Source organism: Rhinopithecus bieti, unplaced genomic scaffold, assembly GCF_001698545.2.
Source record: "Rhinopithecus bieti isolate Rb0 unplaced genomic scaffold, ASM169854v2 scaffold_22745, whole genome shotgun sequence".
In the NCBI taxonomy this organism is placed as follows: domain Eukaryota; kingdom Metazoa; phylum Chordata; class Mammalia; order Primates; family Cercopithecidae; genus Rhinopithecus; species Rhinopithecus bieti.
Window position 1 is genome coordinate 586,924 of NW_016810815.1, and position 20,934 is coordinate 607,857.

The 20,934-nt window shown below is 54.8% G+C and overlaps 1 protein-coding gene across 1 annotated transcript in view; it reads left to right on the plus strand.

The window, feature by feature from the left end:
- NIBAN2 (niban apoptosis regulator 2) overlaps window positions 1-20,934 on the plus strand; it is a 65,335-nt gene that overhangs the window by 20,006 nt on the left and 24,395 nt on the right. Inside the window, exon 2 of the mRNA XM_017892820.1 lies at window positions 16,757-16,887. Within this exon, the coding sequence (XP_017748309.1) occupies window positions 16,757-16,887 (131 nt within the window). The remainder of the gene's footprint in view (window positions 1-16,756; window positions 16,888-20,934) is intronic.

The following is a 20,934-nucleotide window of genomic DNA, read 5'->3' on the forward strand; positions in this document are numbered from 1 at the left end:
CTTGCTGAGAGGACCCTGCGAGCCAGAAGCTGCGGGCATGATCCACACATATGTGAGCATATGTGTGTGCACATGTGTAAGCGTGCATAGGTGTGTGAGTGGATGCACGTGTGTCAGTCATACGTGTGGGCATGCACATGTGTGAATATGCATGTGTGTGCATGCACGTGTGAGTGCATGCATGTGGGCGTACACGTGTGTGAGTGGTGGGTGAGGAGGGGTCATGAGGCAGTTTGGGAAGAACCTGACTTGGACTTAGGCAAAGGATATTAGCAGTAGAGGGTTCTTGGCTAATGAGATGTGTGGGGTTTGTGTATCCGAGTTTAGTCCTCTTCCACTGGGGTTGGGCCACAGTGACTCGCACTTACTAGCTGTTAGTTCTTATTGGAACAGAAGCTGGCATTTACTGGGCTCTTCCTGGGAGTCAGGCAGGGTGACAAGTGCGTCTCACACATCTTATTTAGTGCTCACTACAATTCTTGGAGGTGGGTGCTCTTTGACCCTCCAGCCTCTGCTTGCACACCTCCAGTGATGAGGCACTCCCTACCTCCCAGAGTCCCCTCTCCTTCTGGGCATCTGAGGCAGTTAAAAAGCCCTTGCTGGGATCCTGTCTGTCTTCTGTGGATGACTTGAGAATGGGCTCCCTTTGGCTAGGGCGTGGCTATGGCTGGGCTTCCCCAGCATCTGTTTTCCAGGGAATTGTCCACTGTAAGGTTTGGGGAGAGGAATGAAGTCCTCCCTCCTTCCCCCGAGCAGCCCCTGTGTGGTACTCAGCCCATCACAGCTTCCTTCATCACATACCAAGCAAGTCTGAAACTTAATGTTGAAACCCTAGAAGTATTTTCATTAGCATCAATCTGGATGTCTTCGACAATGCAATAAGACAAGAGAAAAAAAAGGGAAGTACAAATAGAAGACAGCAGGAAAGCCCTCATGGAGTTCAGGAATTGGTGACAACAAAGCACTTTTGGTCTTTGGACTTCTCCACCCCCTAAGGCTGCCTACAAGAAGCAGAGTCTTGGAGAGACCAGGAACTTGCCCAGGGCCACACATGAGTTGGCGGCAGAGCTGGACGAGGACTCAGGGCCCTTGATTTTCCCAACCAGCATCTCTGGTGACGGATGCAGCAGCTAAGGGAGAGGCAGCAAGGCCAGAGTGTCCTCCTTGCCAGTGTCGTGGAGCACGGGGGCCATGGTCTGCCGAGGTTCTCAGGTGTGCGAATTCTTTGGGTGTTGGCTTTCAGAAGTCTTCATTGATATTTCTCGCTCCACTTCCCCTTTCTGGTGAACTAACCTGAGGGATGAGGGTCCAGAAAGATTGGACCCCTAGCATGTCATCTTCTAATCTCATGACCTGCCAGCTGAGGGACCGGGGAGCTGCTGTTCTGGTCGCCCTTTTCTGGTCCCCATTGCGTGGTGTGAAACGTGGGACAGAGAAGTACTGTGAGCACTAATGAGAGATGCCACAGGGCACCCTGACCTTTCATGGCCTAGCCACTAATGCTGGGACAGATGGAGCTCCTTCGAGAGGTTCCATCACTGCCATTGATAACACCAGCCCACATTTGCCCAGGCTCTGTGGGTTTATTCATTTCATTGAATCCTTATGATACTCTGCAAGATGGGGGATCGTGAGGTTGCTGGTTCTTTTGTTTCTTTTTTTTTTTTTGGAGGCGGAGTTTTGCTCTTGTTGCCCAGGCTGGAGTGCAATGGTGTGATCTCAGCTCACCACAACCTCTGCCTCCAGGGTTCAAGCGATTCTCCCGCCTCAGCCTCCCGAGTAGCTGGGATTATAGGCATGCACCACCACGCCCAGCTAATTTTGTATTTTTAGTAGAGACAGGGTTTCTCCGTGTTGGTCAGGTTGGTCTTGAACTCCTGACCTCAGGTGATCCGCCCACCTTGGCCTCCCAAAGGGCTGGGATTACAGGCATGAGCCACCATGCCTGGCAGGTTGCTGCTTTTTTTGGTTGTTGTATTTTTTGAGATGGAGTCTTGCTCTGTTGCCCAGGCTGGAGTGCAGTGGTATGATCTCAGCTCACTACAACCTCCGCTTCCTAGGTTCAAGCGATTCTCCTGCCTCAACCTCCTGAGTAGCTGGGATTACAGGCACGTGCCACCATGCCTAGCTAATTTTTGTATTTTTAGTAGAGACGGGGTTTCACCATGTTGGCCAGGTTGGTCTCAAACTCCTGACCTTAGGTGACCTCCCAAAGTGCTGGGATTACAGGCATGAGCCACCACACCTGGCCAGGTTGCTGTTACTCCCATGTTACAGCTGAGGAAACAGAGGTTCAGAGAGAATTGAGCCACATGTTGCTCAAAGTCCTATAGCCAGCAAAGGGTGGAGTTAGGATTTGGACTGAGATCTTGTTCCAGAATTGACACTGTACTGTCGAAGGGTCATTCTTGACCTAGGACGTGCTGATAAATATTTGTAGAATGGATTAACTCTTTCATGCATGTTCGAATCTTGGCCTTTCCCAGGTCTTCTGCTTGGCACACACTCCTTTCCCAGTGTCCTCCCTCCCCTAGCAGGGACTCTTTGTGTCTCAGCTGCTACCTCCCTCTGGGAGGCCTCCGTGACCCTATAGGCTGGGTCAGTCGCCTTCCTGGGCTCCTGTGACCGCCTGTGCTTCTCCCAGTTGGGGCTCAGTAATTGTAGTTTTTGTTGACAATCTGCCTCCCTCATTAGGGTACTCTCTCCTGAGTACCCAGTGGCCAGGATTGCTGAATGAATGAATGAGGGCAACATATACCCTTTCGTGGCCATCGTGATGAAGCCTCAGAGCCTCGCCTGACCTTGGTGACTTGCCTGACATCTGCCGTTTTGTCTTTGTCTGTCCTGGCTGATGGAAGACATGGGATCTGGGCTGGGTCCTGTCCTCAGCCCTGCCCCAGTGGTTGTGACCTGTCTGATGGGGCAGGGCTGGGTGGTGACACTGGGGACATCTTGGGGGAAGGGCTCAACCACAGCCTCTTCCTGGATATCTCAAGGTCCAACTCCAGGCTGGACGCTGAGGGGAACATTGGTGGTGGGTTCTCAAACAGGCCCAGGGCAGGGATCCAGGCTTGTGGGGGGCACCTGCCAATGTGCATGAGCCACAGCAGAGCACCCTGGGTTCCCAGTCCAGCCTCGGCCCTGGACGTGGCTGAGAGAAGGGGTATGAGGAGCACCTGGGGACAGGCATGTGGATGCTCCTCTGGGGCCTGGGGCAATTTTGACAGGTGGCTGGCTAAGACTCAGGCTCCTGTGGGGGTGGTGAGGATGACAAGAAAGGAATGAAGGCCAGGGACATTGCTGAGAAAAAGTCAACAGCAATGGGTGACTCTGTGTGAGGGGAAAGGAGGGTTGTGTCTACACAACCACTGTCATAGATCAGCCTTCTCCTCGGGTGTGGCCTTGGCCGGGGGGCCCTCAGGACAGCAGCCTTGGGTGCCCACCCCCTGGAGTGTGGTCCTGCTCTGGGTGGTGCTGCTGCTGGGGGCCTTGGCACCCCCTGGGCTGCCCTCCCCAGTGAGGATCTGTGTTCCCAGACGGCAAGGATGCCTCATCCTGGGCTCCCAGAACAAGCCCACACTGTGGGCTGTGGGCTGGGGCCACTGCCAGGCAGGCGGGGTTGGGGGCAGGAGGGGATGAGAGGGCTTTTGTTTCTTTCTGTTTGTGTCAAGATGGGAATCGACTTCCTCCCACCCAGGCAGCCTCGAGGTGTAAAGGAAAGGGCAGCCCCACTGGGCGGGTTTTTGGTCACCCGTTTTTTTGGGGGCATTTCTGTGGGCCTCTGCCTCAGCCCCGCCCTCTCCTCCCAGCCCTCCTGCCTCAAAGCTCACCCTTCCCCACCAGACCTGTTGTGGCCCAGCCCTGGTTAAATATTTGCCAACCGAGAAGAGTTTTCAAGGCAGCCTTGTGAAAACCCCCGGCTGAATCCTGGCTCTGTTGGGCCTGCCCTGCCTCGGTGATGAGACCCAGACGGCCTGTGCCCTCAGACTGTGTCCCAGCCCACCGTGGCCTCCCTGCTGACCTGTTTGGTGCCTGAGACTGGGTGCCCTAACACTTGTTCATCAAGCCCCACCCTGGGCCTAGCAGGAGCCGGGTGCTGGGGAGACAGCGGAGAGCAGTCTCAGTCTGGGGAGCGTCTCAGATGAGGCATTAACTACGGCTGAGGGGAGTGCCGGGGAACAGGCCAGTGGCTTTGGGAGTGGAGGCCAGGGAGGCTGTGGAGACCTGGGAGGCCGGGACTTGTCTGGAGGGAGGGTTCTGAGGAGGTGGCACTTGAGCCTGGGGAGGAGAAAGAGGAGTTGGCCAGGCACAAGGAGTGGACGCTAGGAGGGCACTCTAGACATGGGACCCCAAGACCGGAGGCCAGATGTCCTCCATTGAGGAGGAAGCTGAGGGGCTGAGGTTGCAGTTCACTTGGGTTTGCTGGGTGTGAAAGCCCCGTTCACTTGTTTCTCCCCAAGCTGGTCTCAGAGGAGCTGGGACACTCACAGGGAAATGGGATCCTGGGCAGCTTTTCCCCATTTCCCCAGCCTCAGTTTCCCTATCTGTCCTAAAGATAGTTTGGACTTGATCTTGGAGGTCCCTTTCCAGGTCCAGTGGCCTGTTAGGGGTGTGTGGCTGGCCCATGAATGAGGCACAGAGCTAACTGTTACATGCATTAGCTCATGTTGCAATTATGATTATAATTATATGCAAATTGGGAACTGAAGAATAGCATGACGAAGAAGAGGATATGTGAGCAGGGCCTTGAAAGTCTGGCTAAGATTGTGAACTGTGGAATTGAAGGGAAGGGCGTTCCAGCCAGAGGGTGCAGCATGGATGAAGATGTGGAGGTAGGAAATGCGCGATGGAGGCGAGGGATGCCCAGGGTGTGGGGATGGGAAGGAGAGCGGGGCTGAAGTTACGGATCTTGGATGTGATTCTGTGTAACATGCTTGTGGGCTTCAGTGTGCCAGGCCTGTGGTGACAGATTAGTCCACAGTCCCTGGGGCCATCAGAGCCCAGGGAGATCCTTTAGAAAGTGCTTCATGCAACCGTCTTCCAGATCTTTCCAGAGCCCGTGGAGTCTAGGTTCAGCCAGCCTGGGCTCACACTCCAGCTTGGATTTTGCCTCCCTGCTTGACAGCTGGCTGACCTGGGACAAGGCCCTGGACCTTCCAGCCTCTGTCTTGATGGCGGGTGATTCCCATACCACTTCCTGCAGCTGTTGTCCGGGTCTATGTCAAATGTCATGAGGTGTCCCCAGCCAGCGTGACACCCATTAGCTTCGGGGTAGGGGGGCTCCCTAACTGTTCTGTGCCTTTTTGTTCCTGGCGTGGTGACAGAGCCTTCTTCCTTGGGCCATTTTGAGAGTCGAGAATGATCTCACACTGGAAGACCCTAGCTGAGGGCTGGCTCATGCAGGGTCACATGGCTGTCATTGTCGGGCCTTGTCGTGCTGAGGAATGCTGTCTCTATGGGAAGAGGTTTCTCCTTGTTAATAACTGGCCTCGGGGCCAGGCACAGTAGCTCACACCTGTAGCTCACTCCCAGCACTTTGGGAGGCTGAGGCAGGTGGATCACCTGAGGTCAGGAGTTCGAGGCCAGCCTGGCCAACATGGTGAAACCCCATCTCTACTAAAAATACAAAAAATTAGCCAGGTGTTGTGGTGGACACCTGTAATCCCAGCTACTGGGGAGGCTGAGGCAGGAGAATTGCTTGAACCTGGGAGGCGGAGGTTGCAGTGAGCCAAGATCGTGCCACTCGGGTCCAGCCTGGGCAACAGAGCCAGACTCCATCTCTAAAAAACAAAACAAAACAAAACAAAAGTGGCCTCAGGGAAGGGTGACCCAGCCAAGGGCCCCTTTAGGGCACCCGAGGCCAGCAGGGAGAGAAATGTCAGTGGCAGCCACCTCCCCAAGGAAGGACAGCGCAGTATATGTACATTTCCTCATCCCGAGGACCCAGCCAAGGGCCTGCTCGGATGTAAGCCTCTGTTTCCGTGGTGAGGAATCTCCGGGGTGTCCGGGGGCTTATTGCTTAGTGGCATGGTGGCTCTCTTTTGGGGGTGGATCTGGTCTGAGATTGTCACTTCTGGCCTGTTGCTGTGGGCTTCCCTTCCTTTTCCACTGTGTGTCAGGCCTTGCCTCAGGAGCAGGGGTGCTGCCTGTGGGAGCCACAGGAGGAACAGACCTTTACCCAACAGCAGACCAGCGGTGGGCTGCAGGAATAGGCGGAGGGCTCCCACCCAGCCTGGGGCTTTCCAGGGGGAAGACACACGGTGGCGCGCTGAGGAGTGAGCTTGGCGGAAGACTGTATTCCGGACATGGGGAGCAGCCTCTGCAAGACCCTAGACGACTGGGGCCTGCGGGCATGGTGAGGAGTTCAGCTCCATCCCAGAGGCAGTAGGAGCTGTACCACTGGAAGGTTTCTGAGCCAGGAAGCTTTGGGCAACTCCCCTGTGGCCCCTGTGTGTGGGAAGGATGAGAGGCAGCCAGGATGGAGCAGGGAGGACTTTGGTGGCTGCGGCAGGCACAGGATGGGAGTGGCCTGGCTGGGGGGCAGTGACTAGAGGCACAGGCTAGGTGGCCACTTGACTGGACCCTGGGTGCTGGGGAGCCCTGTTGGGCTTATGCTAGGGGGCAGGTCATGATGGGGGGGGAATCCCATAGGCCCTGTTTCTCTCAGGCCCAGAAGGGGGGGTCCCAGGGATCAGCCGTTGCACCCCTTCTTCCAGGGATGGCTCATGGAGGGACCCTGAATCCATCCCTTGCCTTCTCTGGTATGGTCCCCCTTCTGGACAGGAATTGACCGGAGCGGGAACACTCAGCTGTCCTCCCCTTCCCTGGCCTGCCGGATTCTGGCTGCTGGCTCAGGCTCTTCTCGTGGATGGGCTGCTGGTCCCCCTCCTGCTGCTTGATGGAGCCTGTCATTACCCCTCCCACCCCCTGCTTCCCACCTGATTACAGTTCCTGAGCAGGAGCCCTGTGTCTGCCCTTCCCATGGAGGCCACCCATGGGCTGGTGCTGCGTGGAGGCCAGGGTGAGATGGTTTTGCCCAAACGTTGGTTCCCTGTCCTGAGTTCATGTCATTTACAAGCTGTGTGTCCTTGGAGAATTCGCTTAACCTCTCTGAGCCTCAGTGTTCTCCTCTGGGAAGTGGGGACAGTGCATGAAATAATGAGTGTGTGTGTGCAGTGCTGTGCTGGGCATAGAGGTGGTGCTGACAAGTGGCTGCTGCTGTTGTGTGTTGATTGTGACAGTAAGTGGGGGGCGAGTAGAAAGGCCCTGGGCGAGGCACTGGCCTATACCAACCCAGCTCTGTTGGACGTGCTGTGTGGCCCTAGGAGAGTGTCACTACCTTTCTGGACCCCAGGCTCTCCCTGCTGTCCCAGGCACATGATGGAGATGGTGATGCTTTGGACAACTCTGAGACCTGGGAAAATGGAGTCCCTGCCCCATCTCTGCCTCTGCTGGTCCCTGGGCTCTGGGGTGGGTGGGGTTGGCGCCCCCTTCCTTCCCCCCCTCCCTATGCTAGACCTGCTCCCCATGCCCTGGGAACCAGGCGGGCAGGTTTGAGCCCGCCCCACCCTACAGGGTGCTGTTACCTGCCTGGTTTCAGTCAGCAAACCTCTCAGCCCCGAAACCCTGAAACTGGGCCAGGCCTCGTGGGTGAGGTGTGTCCCTGAAGCCCACTGGAGAGACCAGATGAGCCAGGGATGGGTCTGGCACGGCGCCCTCTGCTTGGGCCAAACCAGGGCTTGCGCCGGCGTGCAGCCCCCGTGGTGGACATGAGCTGGATGTGGTCACAGCTGGAGATGACCCTCTTCCTCTTGGGCCCACCATCCATGTGGAACAGGGTTTCAGGCTTAGGCACCAGGTGGGGACCAAGGTGCAGATCCTACCTCTGCCTCTTCTCAGCAGCGTGATTTGGCAGAGGAACCCAGTTCTCGGTCACCTGGTCTGAAATGTTCTGCCAGTACCAATACCACCTGGCCCGAGGTTGAGCTGAAGACTCGGGGGCACGGGTCCAAGTAAAATGCTTAGCACAGGTGCGGTACATGGTGGCTTTGGGGAGCGTCGTGAGAAGGCAAAGAAGGAACTCCTCAGCTTGGCATTTGAGGTGCTCCGGGATGCGCCTTTTTAAGTCAATTTTCTGAGAGCCCCTGTACTCCTTCCTCCATTCTCAGCTCAGCAAGCCCCTCTTCTGTAGCCTCAGTCCCCCCATCTGCACAGTTGGTCTGGTACCCTATCCCCCAGCTCCTCAAGCCTCCAGGCCACCCTGGGGCTTCCCCAGTTCTTGCCCAGCCTCACTATCTGCACAGGAAGTAGCGTGGTCCTTAACGTTGTCAGTTTGGAAAATCAGAGATTAATTAACGTTCTGGCTGCCTTGGCTGCTGTTGGCGCTGGTCCCGGGGTGGGCCAGGCTGCATGCTCAGCCTGTTTCAAGGGCCTCACTGTGGGTTAGAGGAACCTTGACAAGAGGCATTTCTTAGGAACCCCCATTGGTGACGTGCCCCCTTCTTGCCAGGGTAAAGGGCTTCATGCTCAGTAGCCTGTTCGTCCTGTCATAACCTAGATATGGCAGATACTGTTGTGCCATTTTGCAGAGGGGAAAATAAGGGCTCAGAGAGGGGAAGTGCCTTGGCCAAGGCCATACGGCTCATAGGTGGCGGAACTGGGACTTGAACCCAGAGCCCGTGTGTCCATGTAGAAATGGTGCCTTGTTTGCAGGTGGTGGGGTGCCTAGTTCTCCCCCTAGTCCTTCTGTCTGGACCAAGGGGTCTGTGATCAGCTGCTGGTCAGAGCTGACTCACCAGCAGCTTGCAGGAGGTGCTGAGGCCAGCATCCCAGTCAGTTCCTGGGGCCAGGGCAGCACTGATTAGATTGTCGTTGAGATTTTTGGTCAGCTGAGCTGACAGGGACCCACCCTCCCATTTTAAAGGTAGGAAAATTAGGGCCCAGTAAGGATGAAGCAGTAAAGCTCCAGTGGGTCTGGTGATTCTCCACCAGCTCCGACCCGACAGGGGCCAGTGGAGCTGGAAACCCTACATCTCAGTCCCGGCTCTGACACCTGCCAGCTGTGGCCTCGGGAAAGTCACTTTGCCCTCTGAGCCTCAGTTTCCTCATCTGTAAAATGAGGATAGTAAAGCCGTGTGTTGCCTCCTTCTTGGGATCAGGCAAGAACCCAGCAAGAGAATGGAAAACCAGGGCTTTGAAAATAGCACTGTGGGCCGGGCGCGGTGGCTTAAGCCTGTAATCCCAGCACTTCGGGAGGCCGAGACGGGCGGATCACGAGGTCAGGAGATCGAGACCATCCTGGCTAACACGGTGAAACCCCGTCTCTACTAAAAAATACAAAAAACTAGCTGGGCGCCGTGGCGGGCACCTGTAGTCCCAGCTACTCGGGAGGCTGAGGGAGGAGAATGGCGTAAACCCGGGAGGCGGAGCTTGCAGTGAGCTGAGATCCGGCCACTGTACTCCAGCCTGGGCGACAGAGTGAGACTCCGTCTCAAAGAAAAAAAAAAAAGAAAATAGCACTGTGGGTCCTCATGAGGCGTCCCTGGGAAGAGAGGCTTTGTGGGGTGGGGCTCTGTGCAGGTTTTGGTGGGAGACAAGGTCCAAAACCCACCTCTTTCCTTTCCAGGCTGTGTGTCTCTCTGAGCCTCACTTTTTTTCTTCCTTTCTTTTTTCTTTTTTTTTTTGACTGATCCAAATTAGATCTTTATTGTATTTTCTACATACCTATCATTCCCAAAAGATCAAAAGATCAGTCACCTCGATCCTTAATTTTTCTTACTATGAGATACCTAATACACAGTTTTTGTATATATTAGCCATTTTAAGTATATAGTGAATTCCAGATGTGATGACGACTCACAACTGCGTTTCTTTCCTTTTTTTTTTTTTTTTTTTTTTTTGGGATGGAGTCTCACTGTGTCTCCCAGGCTAGAGTACAATGGTACAATCTCAGCTCACTGCAGCCCCTGCCTCCCGGGATCAAGCAATTATCCTGCCTCAGTCTGCTGAGTAGCTGGGATTACAGGCACCTGCCACCACGCCTGGCTAATTTTTGTATTTTAGTAGAGACGGGATTTCACCATGTTGGCCAGGCTGGTCTCGAACTCCTGACCTCAAGTGATCCGCCCGCCTGGGCCTCCCAAAGTGCTGGGATTCTAGGTGTGAGCCACCGCGCCCTGCCACACAACTGCATTTCTTTTTTTTTTTTTTTTTTCTCTTTGAGATGGAGTCTCATTCTGTCACCCAGGCTGGAGTGCAGTGGCGCGATCTCGGCTCACTGCAACCTCTACCTCTCAGATTCAAGTGATTCTCCTGCCTCAGCCTCCTGAGTAGCTGGGATTACAGGCCCGCACCACCACGCCCGGCTGCACGACTGCGTTTCTAAATAGCCATATGACACTGACTGAGTGCTTCCTGGGTGACAGCCGCTGTGTTTAGCCCGAGTCTCACTTTTCTTCTCTGTCAGATGGGATGCTAATACCTGTTGGGATTAAACAGGCTGTGGGCCATGCAGTAAATTGTCAGTGGCTAGGCACCTATCCCTGGCAAACTCCGGGGATCCAGGGGCAGGGTTAGGAGGACTGGCTTGTGAGAGGGTCCTTCTCAGTCACCCTCAATAGCCCGATAGGGTGCAGCCCTGGGAGACAGGGTTCCGGTCATATGGGGAGCAGAGCCCCCCTAAGATCCAGAGCACCCTCTTATTCAACCAGCTTGCTGAAAGGCTTAATTCTCAGCTCCACAGCAAACCCACAAGTGTATGTTGTGAGTTTTGCCCTGGACCTGCATCCCCAAAAGTGGCTTCCTCAGAGGTGGATGCAGCCCCAGTACCCATGGAGACACCACGTGGAGACAGAGGCCTGGGATGAGAGTGGCTCCCTGAGGTCCCTGGGCACAGACCAGGATTCAACTCCACTCCCAGAATTCACACGCTGCCCTCTTGGGCTAAGAAGGGAACCAGGACCCCTACAGGCAGGCGCCTTTTGTGACAGCCTCTGCGAGGGGCCTCAGCAGGTTTTGTGGACTGACAGGGTGGCTTTTCCTGAGCCATTTAATTGTTCCGAGCCTCGGTTCATACAGCTGTAAAGTGGGGGTTGTAGTTCCCTGTAGTTCATACAGCTGTAAAGTGTTCCCTCGGTTCATACAGCTGTAAAGTGGGGGTGTAGTTCCCTGTACTCACCTCCGGGCCATTTGAAGAATGGTGTATGTTGGGGCAAAGAACAGGTGGGCGCTGTGTCTGATGGGCATGGGCTTACTTCCTGCTGGCAGAAGGTGAAAAGGGGGCAACCAATGGCTCTGGGTGCCAGCAGAAGCTGAGGGTTACGCCAGGGGATCCCAGCCACGGTCAGGCGGGACCCCACCTCACACAGGGCCCTGCTGTCCCCGTCGGCTGCCCCACGTCTGTGATCTTTGTTTGTGGAAGCCCTCCCACCATCATCATTATTATTTTGTGATTCTTGTCCTGGTTCTTCAGAAAACAAATCTTTACTGGATTGTTTCAAACTATAAAAGTTATACTGCTAATAAACATTTCAAACAGTCTCTTATGACTGCTGTTCTCAGCTGAGCACTGTGGTGATTAGCAGTGACGTTTATGGAGGCCTGGAGCTGAGCACCTCAACGCTGTCCGGTCCTGCAGACCTCAGAGCTCGGGAATGGCTTTGGGGAGGCCCATTTACAAATGAAGAATGTGAGGCTCTGAGATCCGGGCGCTTGCAGAGCTGGCATATGGCAGGGCGGGGACTCTGGCTCTGACTTCAAGCTCCTCACCAGGAGGCCGGGCACCTGGGGCCACAGGGCAGGCTCCGTGAGTCCTGGCCCACTCCATCCTCTGCCTTCTCACCCAGCAGCACCTGGGGCTGAGTCAGTGCAGGGAGGCAGAAAGGATGAGAAAATGTGGAAGGTGACGAAGCTGGCACACACCTTCAGACCATCCCCACCCCAGCCTCTCTGTAGCTCGCAGAAGCGAGTGATCCTACCACCAGCTGGAGCCTAACAGTTCCTGGACCCAGGACCTGTGGGCCAGCCCTGCCTCTGCAGATGGGGGCACAGCCTGTTTCTTCTGTGCCCTCTAAGGGGAGGTAGGGGGCCCGTGGGGCCCTGTAGACAGTGGCTAGAGCCAGGACCAGGAGGGTGGCATGCAGCTGGCTATGGCTCGAACCTGATTGCCTCCATCTGGCTGTGTGACCTCAGCTGAGCTGCTCACCCTCTCTGGCTCACATTCCCCTAACAGGGTGGTAAGTCTGAGTGTTGGAGGCCCTGTCCAACATCTGCCCCAAATCCGTGGTGTGGTGTGTCTCCAGAGGCTGTGGCAGGAAATGGGGAGAGCTGCTCTGGGCAAGTATGGAGAAAAGAGGGGTACCCGGGCTCAGGACCCTCACAGACACCCAGGCCGGTACGTTGCATGGGAATTTGGGTTGTAAAATCCTGAAGCAACAATGCCGGGAGTAAGAAGGAAAAGTGGGGTACTGGGTGGGGCCCAGAGCTCAGCAGGTGAGGCCGTGGCCAGGCTGGGTCCTCTGGTTGAGCCCTTGCCAGGGCTGTGGTGCCCACCTGGGTCCTCTTCCAGCAGGGTCCAGCCAGGAAGGCTCCTGCAAGCCCTTTGTCCAGGCTGGTCCCCTCCGAGTGCTGCTGGCCTTTGGGTCCCTCTGGCTTCCACACCTGGGGCCCCTAGCACCTGAGTCCTCATCTTCTGCATCTCTGGGTTACTTCCTCTGTACAAAGCATGTGGTGGTTCCTTCTGTGCTGGCTGAGGACATCTCTCAAGAATGTGCTCGGGGCTGCTTCTGCCAAGAAGCTATCCGTGGCCCTGTTTCCCATGGTCCTCCCTTTCCAGCTCTCCCTTGGTTGCCACCCTTCTTCTGAGTGGGGCGGGCTTCCTGGTGCTGCCTGGGTGCCATCCTTAAGGTCCTTAACCCCTTGCTAATGCCGTCCCCCTACCTCCAGCATGGTGCTCCCTCAGTATCCCTCCGATGACTGCCCCACGGCCTTCTCTTGTTTGGACTTAATAACTATTTGGCTGCTGGACCAACCCCCCACTCTTCTTACCCTTGACGACATCTGCTTGTGCCAGGCCCGGTGCTCAGGATCCAGGGGTGAGCAAAAGGCGACCAGACCCCCACAGCAGAGTTCCCGGCCTCCCTACCGGACCTGTTTGGCTCCTGAATTCTGAGAGCAAGCCTGGGTAGTGAGCAACTCTGGCTCCACCTGGGGCCAACGTGGCAAACCTAGAGGGAACTGCATCCTGGATCCCTGACCCTTGCCAGGGTCCCCTCAGCCCGAGGCCTAGGCCTGTGGGCAGCACTGCGCTGGCCCAGAGACCTGACCTTCAGCCTTGACCTTCAGCTCCCAGCCTGACAGGCAGCGGGTCCCTGCACTCGCATGTCTCCCTTCCTCAGAGCTTCTTGCAGCTTCCTCTCCGGTCCGTAGCCCTGCCCTACTTGGGCCTCAATTGTCCCTCGATGGGACATGCTGGGCCTTCTCCTGGCTCAGTCTTGCCCTCTTTTGTCCTCCCCAGCCCAGCCCAGGGGCCTTTCTGAACCCAGCTCCTCCTTGCCTGGACTCCATATCTGGACTGTACTGTCCGTGCAGCTGAGCATGGGCTGCGGTCAGGCAGACCTGGGTTCGAGTCCTCAGAGCAATGGCAGCTCCCTCCAGGGCCTGGCTCCCTGAGGGCCAGGGTGGCAGATTCCAGCCCTTTGGGATCTGTCTGTGGGCTGGGTGCACTGGGGCTGGCTGGGGGCCTGGAGCCATGGCCAAAGGACCCCTGAGACCTGCAGGCCCAAGCCTGCCATCCTGCCGGCCACATTGATAGAATGCCCATGGGGTGTGTGGCTTAACTCTTCATCCCTGAAATAGGAAGACAACAGCAGTGGCTCCCTGGGGTTCTCACGGAGGTTCTCTGGGTTCGCAAACATAAAACCGGCCGTAGCACGGTGGCTGTGCTGACGACCACCATGGCACCGATGTTATTGTCAGCTTCCATCCTGTTTTCCTATTAGCCCTAATGTGTGACTCTCTTCCACCGGCCCCCTCTCTGCCTCATCGTTTTTCAAAACAATTCCCATGGTGTCCGAGAGAGTTCTGGTTGTTTATGGTTTTTGAAAAATAGGCATTCAAACCAAATTCCTCATTCGTTCTCCCCTTCCTACCCCCAGACTGGAATCTGGACGGACATGACCTCATTCCAGGAAACGGGAGCACAGGGAGGGACAGGGTCTGTGGAGAGGGGGTGGGGGGCGTCTCCCCACCCCCATCACCGAGGCAGGGCCCAGGATGTGGGCAGACACGCAGGAAGGTCACGTGCCTGGGACCCTGGGTATGAGCTGTGAGGCATGGCGTGTGGCATGCCCTCTCAGCCCTCCTCCCAGGCCACCACCTCGTGGCGGGGACCCAGGACTGCATCCCAGCTCCACCACCCACTGGCTGTGTGACCTTATGCCAGTGACTTAACCTCCCAGGGCCTCAGTTACCTCCTCTGTAAAGTGGGGATAACAGTTTCTCCCTCACAGAGCTACAGAGAGGATGGAATGAAATGTCATCCTAACCAGGTGCCCTCGGTACCTGGAGACTGGCCACGGGAGGGGCAGGGTCCTGCCAGCTCCTCTTTTGAGAAAGGACCAGGGCTTTAAAACCTGGAATCCAAGACTGTCAGATGGCAGGGCTTGTCCATCATTAAATCCAGCCTCTCAGTGCATGGGGGGAAGCAGAGGCCCAGAGAGGGGAGCCGCACAGCGGCCCAGCACAAATCCCGGTCGGGGCGCGAGCTGCAGCTTCTTAGGACAAGGAAGCCTCTCCCCTCATGGGTCTGAGACGCTCTCTGGGCCTCCTCCTTCATCTGAACATGGGGACGCCCAGGAGCACAGGTGCTGAGCCTGATGTGGCCTTGGCCTGCCCTCAAGGCCATAGCACTCACCTGTATTCAGAAACCGCGCAGAAGACAGGAGCAAATAGCCAGTGAAAGCAGAAAGGTTGTTCACTTGGTAGAGGCGTTCATTTTAGAATGTTTATTTTTTTATTATGAAAGGAATCATGATTGTAAAATAATTCGAATGCTGTAAAAGGGAATAAATAGAAAATGAAGTTCACTCTGTACTTCTCACTCCCACACCAGAGGTCCTGCCTTCCCAGCCTGGCATGCTCCTTCCAGACCTCCTCCACGCACCCAAGCCTAAGTCATCTATATGCACAAATAGGAGTTTTGGTTTTGTTATGTGTGTGTTGAGACAGGGTCTTGCTCTGTCGCCCAGGCTGGAGTGCAGTGGCACGATCATAGCTCACTCAGCCTCGACCTCCCTGGGCTTAAGTGACCTTCCCACCTCAGCCTCCTGAATAGCTGGAACTACAGGCACACACCACTACACCTGGCTAATTTTTTTGGTACGATCTTGGTTCACTGCAACCTCTGCCTCCTGGGTTCAAGTGATTCTCCTGCCTCAGCCTCCTGAGTAGCTGGGGTTACAGGCGCCCGCCACCATGCCTGGCTAATTTTTCTGTTTTTAGTAGAGACGGGGTTTCGCCATGTTGGCCAGGATGGTCTTGAACTCCTGACCTCAGGTGATCTGTCCACCTTGTCCTCCCAAAGTGCTGGGATTACAGGTGTGAACCACCGTGCCTGACCAAACTTCTGTATTTTTTGTAGAGATGGGGTCTTGCTGTGTTGCTCAGGCTGGTCTCAAACTCCTGGGCTCAAGCGAGCCACCTGCCTTAGTTTCCCAAAGTGCTGGGATTATAGGTATGAGCCACTGCACCTGGCCAGAAAGAGGTTTTTTTTTTTAATGAGATGATAGTCAACAGGTGACTCTGTCACTTGCTTTCTTAATGGAGTACAAGCCCTTTCCTTTTGTTGGCACCTATCCAGATAGGTCCCTCCATCTTTTTTTAAAATTTAATTTAATTTAATTTAATTTTGTTTTATTTTATTTATTTTTTTTTTTTTATGGAGTCTCGCTCTGTTGCCTAGGCTGGAGTGCAAGGGCGCAATCTCGACTCACTGAAACCTCCACCTTCCACCAAACTTCCAGGTTCAAGCAATTCTCCTGCCTCAGCCTCCTGAGTAGCTGGTCTTATAGGTGCCTGCCACCATGCCTGTCTGATTTTTGTATTTTTAGTAGAGACCAGGTTTCGCCATGTTGGCCAGGCTGGTCTTGAACTCCTGACCTCCAGTGATCCACCCGCTTTGGCCTTGAAAAGTGCTGGGAGCCACCATGCCTGCCTCCTTCCATCTTTTTACTTTTTACTGTCCTGGGTGAACCGATGTATACCTGTCATCCCTAGAGATCACATTCAGCTGCTCCCCGCTATGGCCTCAGTGCACATTTGCCTTTGTGTCCTCCTGCGCATTGTTCTATGGGGTAGATTCTCAGAGGTGGGAGTATCCAAGAACAGGACACCCACCCTCTGAAATGGCTGTCCCCATTCCGGGCACCCCCAGCTCCGAGTGACACGGCCTGTTCGTGCATGTCCCCACCAGTGTGACTAGAGGAAATGGAATCTTGGTTCTGTTTGCATTTGTTTGATTCTCTGTCTGTGGCCATTGCCCGCTTTCCCATCTGGAGGTTCACTCTTTCCAAGGCAGTTGGTTTTCACAGGAAACACGGGGCTCTGGCCAGAGATGCAGCGCAGATGAGCGCGAGGAGCCTGTGCAAACAATTCCACATGCGGGAACTTGGGGCTTTGCAGCCACTCCTGCCTAGGGGAAGGATCGCGATGCATCAGCATCCCTAAGGACCTCACACTCCTGTTTGTCCTTCTCTTCCAGAAAAAACCGGGAAGATCCTGACAGAGTTCCTCCAGTTCTATGAAGACCAGTATGGCGTGGCTCTCTTCAACAGCATGCGCCATGAGATCGAGGGCACGGGGCTGCCGCAGGCCCAGCTGCTCTGGCGCAAGGTGAGACGTGCTGGGAGGGCTCGGGTGGGTTCTGCTCCTTCTTGCCATGTGGCCTCAAGGGAGTGACTTTACTTTTCTGGGCCTCAGTTTCCCATTGTTACTCTGATGGCCTCTAAGGGTCCCCCCAGCTTTTTTAAAAATTAATTATTATTTTTTCTTTTTTGAGACAGAGTCTCGCTTTTTCACTCAGGCTGGAGTGCAGTGGCGCGATCTCAGCTCACGGCAACCTCCGCCTCCCAGGTTCAAGGCATTCTACTGCCTCAGCCTCCCGAGTAGCTGGGACTACAGGCGTGCACCACCATGCCCGGCTAAATTTTTGTATTTTTAGTAGAGATGGGGTTTCACCATGTTGGCCAGGCTGGTCTCAAACTCCTGACCTCAAGTCATCTGACCGCCTCAGCCTCCCAAAATGCTGGGATTACAGGCAGGTGTGAGCCACCATGTCCGGCTTATTACTTTTTCTTTTTTTTTTTTGAGACTGGGTCTTGCTGTTGCCCAGGCTGGAGTGCAGTGGCTCAATCATGGCTCACTGCAGCCTCAACCTTCCTGGCTCAAGTGATCCTTCCACCTCAGTCTCTCCAGTTCCTGGGACTACAGGTGCACACCATCACTCTAGGCTAATTTTTGCATTTTTTGTAGAGATGGGGTTTTGCTGTGTTGCCCAGGCAGGTCTCAAACTCCTGGGCTCGAGTGATCCTCCAGCCTCAGCTCCCCAAAAGTGCTGGGATTACAGGCATGAGCCACCATGCCTAGCCTCCTTCCCACTTCTCAATAGGTAGGTAACCCAGGTCGTGTTGTTGAGACCCCTTCAGTCACCGTGGGTGACTCCTCCCAGCTCACCTCCTCTACCATCAGAGTTGGGGCTCTAGAGTCTTGATAGTCTCTAATTCAAGGCAAGCTCCTCCACTGAGAGCCTCAGTTTACTCATCTGTCAAATGGGATGAGAACACCTCCTTCACAGGGTGGTTGTGCCTGAAGCAGGGAAGGCGCTGTCACTGGCCTCATCATAATCTGCTATGATATAGATAGTAGGATGCTGTTTGCTAAGGAAATATTCGTTGAGTGAGGAATTAGAAGCTTCCTGGCTCCAGCCTGAGGGTCAGTATGGGCCAGAGGATGCTGGCAAAACCTTCTGGGAAGAGGAACCTGTGATTGACTCGGACATGGGGCTGGGGGCGGGACCCAAGAGATCCTCCCACCTTGGCCTCCCAAAGTGCTGGGATTACAGGCCTGAGCTGCCGCACCTGGCCAAGGTTGAGCCTTTAAGTGGCTCATTCAGGATGGCAGAGGCAGGGCCAGCCCAGGGCCCTTTCTGCCGTGACTGCAGCCCACCCGGTGGAGGGAGGTCAGGACCATGTGTCGGAGCTGCTCAGAGCACCACCTTTGCTTTTGGACCCAGAAAAGGTTGCCTCTTCCCCGGTGTCTTGGTAACCTCTTGACCCTGTGGCAGCAGAGCAGCAGAGGGGCCCGGCTGTGGCCTGGCCTGTGTGTCTGGCAGGTGCGTATCTGTGTGGTAGGAAAGGAAAGAAAAGGAGGCCTTGGACGCAGCCCAGGTGAGTGGGGCCAGAATGGCTCCCCTGTCTGGAAAGAAATGTCATGGGCAGCCCAAGTCCCTGTAATCCAAGACAAGTGGGCTCTGGCTGAGGGCATGAAGCATTTCCTCTGCGTGAGGCCTCATTTAAGTCTGGGGAGGCAGGAGTGCACATTTATTGTAGAAAAATAGCGGCCGGGCGCGGTGGCTCAAGCCTGTAATCCCAGCACTTTGGGAGGCCGAGACAGGCAGATCACGAGGTCAGGAGATCGAGACCATCCTGGCTAACATGGTGAAACCCCGTCTCTACTAAAAAATACAAAAAACTAGCCGGGCGAGGTGGCGGGCGCTTATGGTCCCAGCTACTCGGGAGGCTGAGGCAGGAGAATGGCGTAAACCCGGGAGGCGGAGCTTGCAGTGAGCTGAGATCCGGCCACTGCACTCCAGCCTGGATGACAGAGCGAGACTCCGTCTCAAAAAAAAAAAAAAAAAAGAAAGAAAAATAGCAACATGTGAGCAAGGAGAGTGAAATGAAACCACTCACCCACAATCCCTGAAAAGCAGTATTTTTGGTCTCATTTTGCCACTGAGGAAACCAATCATCACAATGCAAAGTTACGATAACATCATAATACTAGAAATAATAATATTAATCACCAGTGGTGATCAAAACAACAGTGGTTTTTTTGCTTTTTTTTTTTTTTTTTTTTTTTTTTTTGAGACGGAGTCGTCGCTCTGTCACCAGGCTGGGAGTGCATGGAGTGCAGTGGGCGCGATCTCAGCTCACTGCAAGCTCCGCCTCCTGGTTTACGCATTCTCCTGCCTCAGCCTCCTGAGTCAGCTGGACTACAGGCGCCCACCACCTCGCCCGGCTAGTTTTTTGTATTTTTGTAGTAGAGACGGGTTTCACAGCCCCCCCCCCCCCCCCCCCCCCCCCCCTTGTAGCCAGGGATCGGTCGTCGATCTTCTGACCTCGTGATCCGCCTGTCTCGGCCTCCCAAAGTGCTGGGGATTACAGGCTTGAGCCATCGCGCCGGCCAACAGTGGTTTTTATTAGAAACAATAATAGAATACAAATAAAATAAAGTGATAATAATGATAAAATAATAATACAATAGAAATAAGAATAATAAAACAGCAGTTGTCTTTTTGTTTTTTACTTTTTTGAGATGGAGTCTCACTCTGGTGCCTGGGCTGGAGTGCAGGACCACAATCTTGGCTCACTTCAACCTCCACCTCCCAGGTTCAAGTGATTCTTATACCTCAGCCTCCCCACTAGCTGGGATTACAGGCATCCACCACCACACCCGGCTAATTTTTTATATTTTTAGTAGAGACAGGGTTTTACCAAGTTGGCCAGGCTGGTCTGGAGCTCCTGACCTTAGGTGATCCACCTGCCTCGGCCTCCCAGAGTGCTAGGATTACAGGCGTGTGAGCCACAGTGCCTGGCTAAAACAGCAGTTGTCTGGTGCCTGTACTGTTTGCTCAGCCTGCTGGCCCCACTCTGAGGGAGGGGCTATGATGATGCCCGCATCACAGATGTGGACATTGAGGCTCAGAGATGCGGAGCTGCTTGTCCAGGCTCTGGCAGTGGGTGGTGGTGCCGAGACAGGAGTCCTGGTTGTCTGACCTTGGGGCCTGTGCTCTCTCTGACCGAGGCACTGGAGAGCTTTGCAGTGTCTAGAATATTTTGCCTGAGCTGTCGAGTTCTGTTTCGTTTCCTGCAGGCCTTCCAATCGAACACGACTCTGCCATTTGAAAGTCTTAAAAATAAAACCCAGACCCACAGCCAGCCACCCATTGCGAGCTCCCCAGGATCTGGGGGTGGACTGGGTGGTGGGGGTTGTTGAGACTGCCTGGGCCATAAGCCTGCTTCTGCACGGCCTCCTGCTGCGACTGGCCCTGTCCCTGAGTGCCCGTCCCTGTGTCCTGGGGCTCCTGCCCTAAGCAGGGGTGAGACGAAAACCAGAGACCTTTTGCTAGGGTGTTATGAGCGCTCTGTCTGCTCTTTCTAGAAAAGACAGGGATTTGAGCTTGGTGTGGGCAGTTTATATATAGACCACTGGATATAGACCGCTGAGGGCAGCTCTGTGACTTGGGCAAAGCCCACTTTGTGTGGGGGTGGAGGGAATGGTAGGGGAACAATTTTCTTTTCCTGTAAATATTTTTATCCCCGGTAGGAAGAAGCCTGCAGGTCCTATTGTGTGAGCACAATGGGCTCTCCTTCTCCACGAGTGTGTTGTGTTTCCCCTTGAAGAGCAGCAGGGAGGGAGCTGGGGACAGGGGGACACGGTGAAGGGGGCGGAGGGTCAAGAGGAGACCGGACTGCAGGGATGTGCCAGGGCAGAGCCAGGAAGTCAGGAAGGTGCAGGCATGGCAATCACCCTTTCCCCATAACTGCATCTGAGAAATGTTTCTTTTTTTTTTTTTTTTTGAGGCGGAGTCTCGCTCTGTCGCCCGGACTGGAGTGCAGTGGTGGATCTCAGCTCACTGCAAGCTCCGCCTCCTGGGTTTAC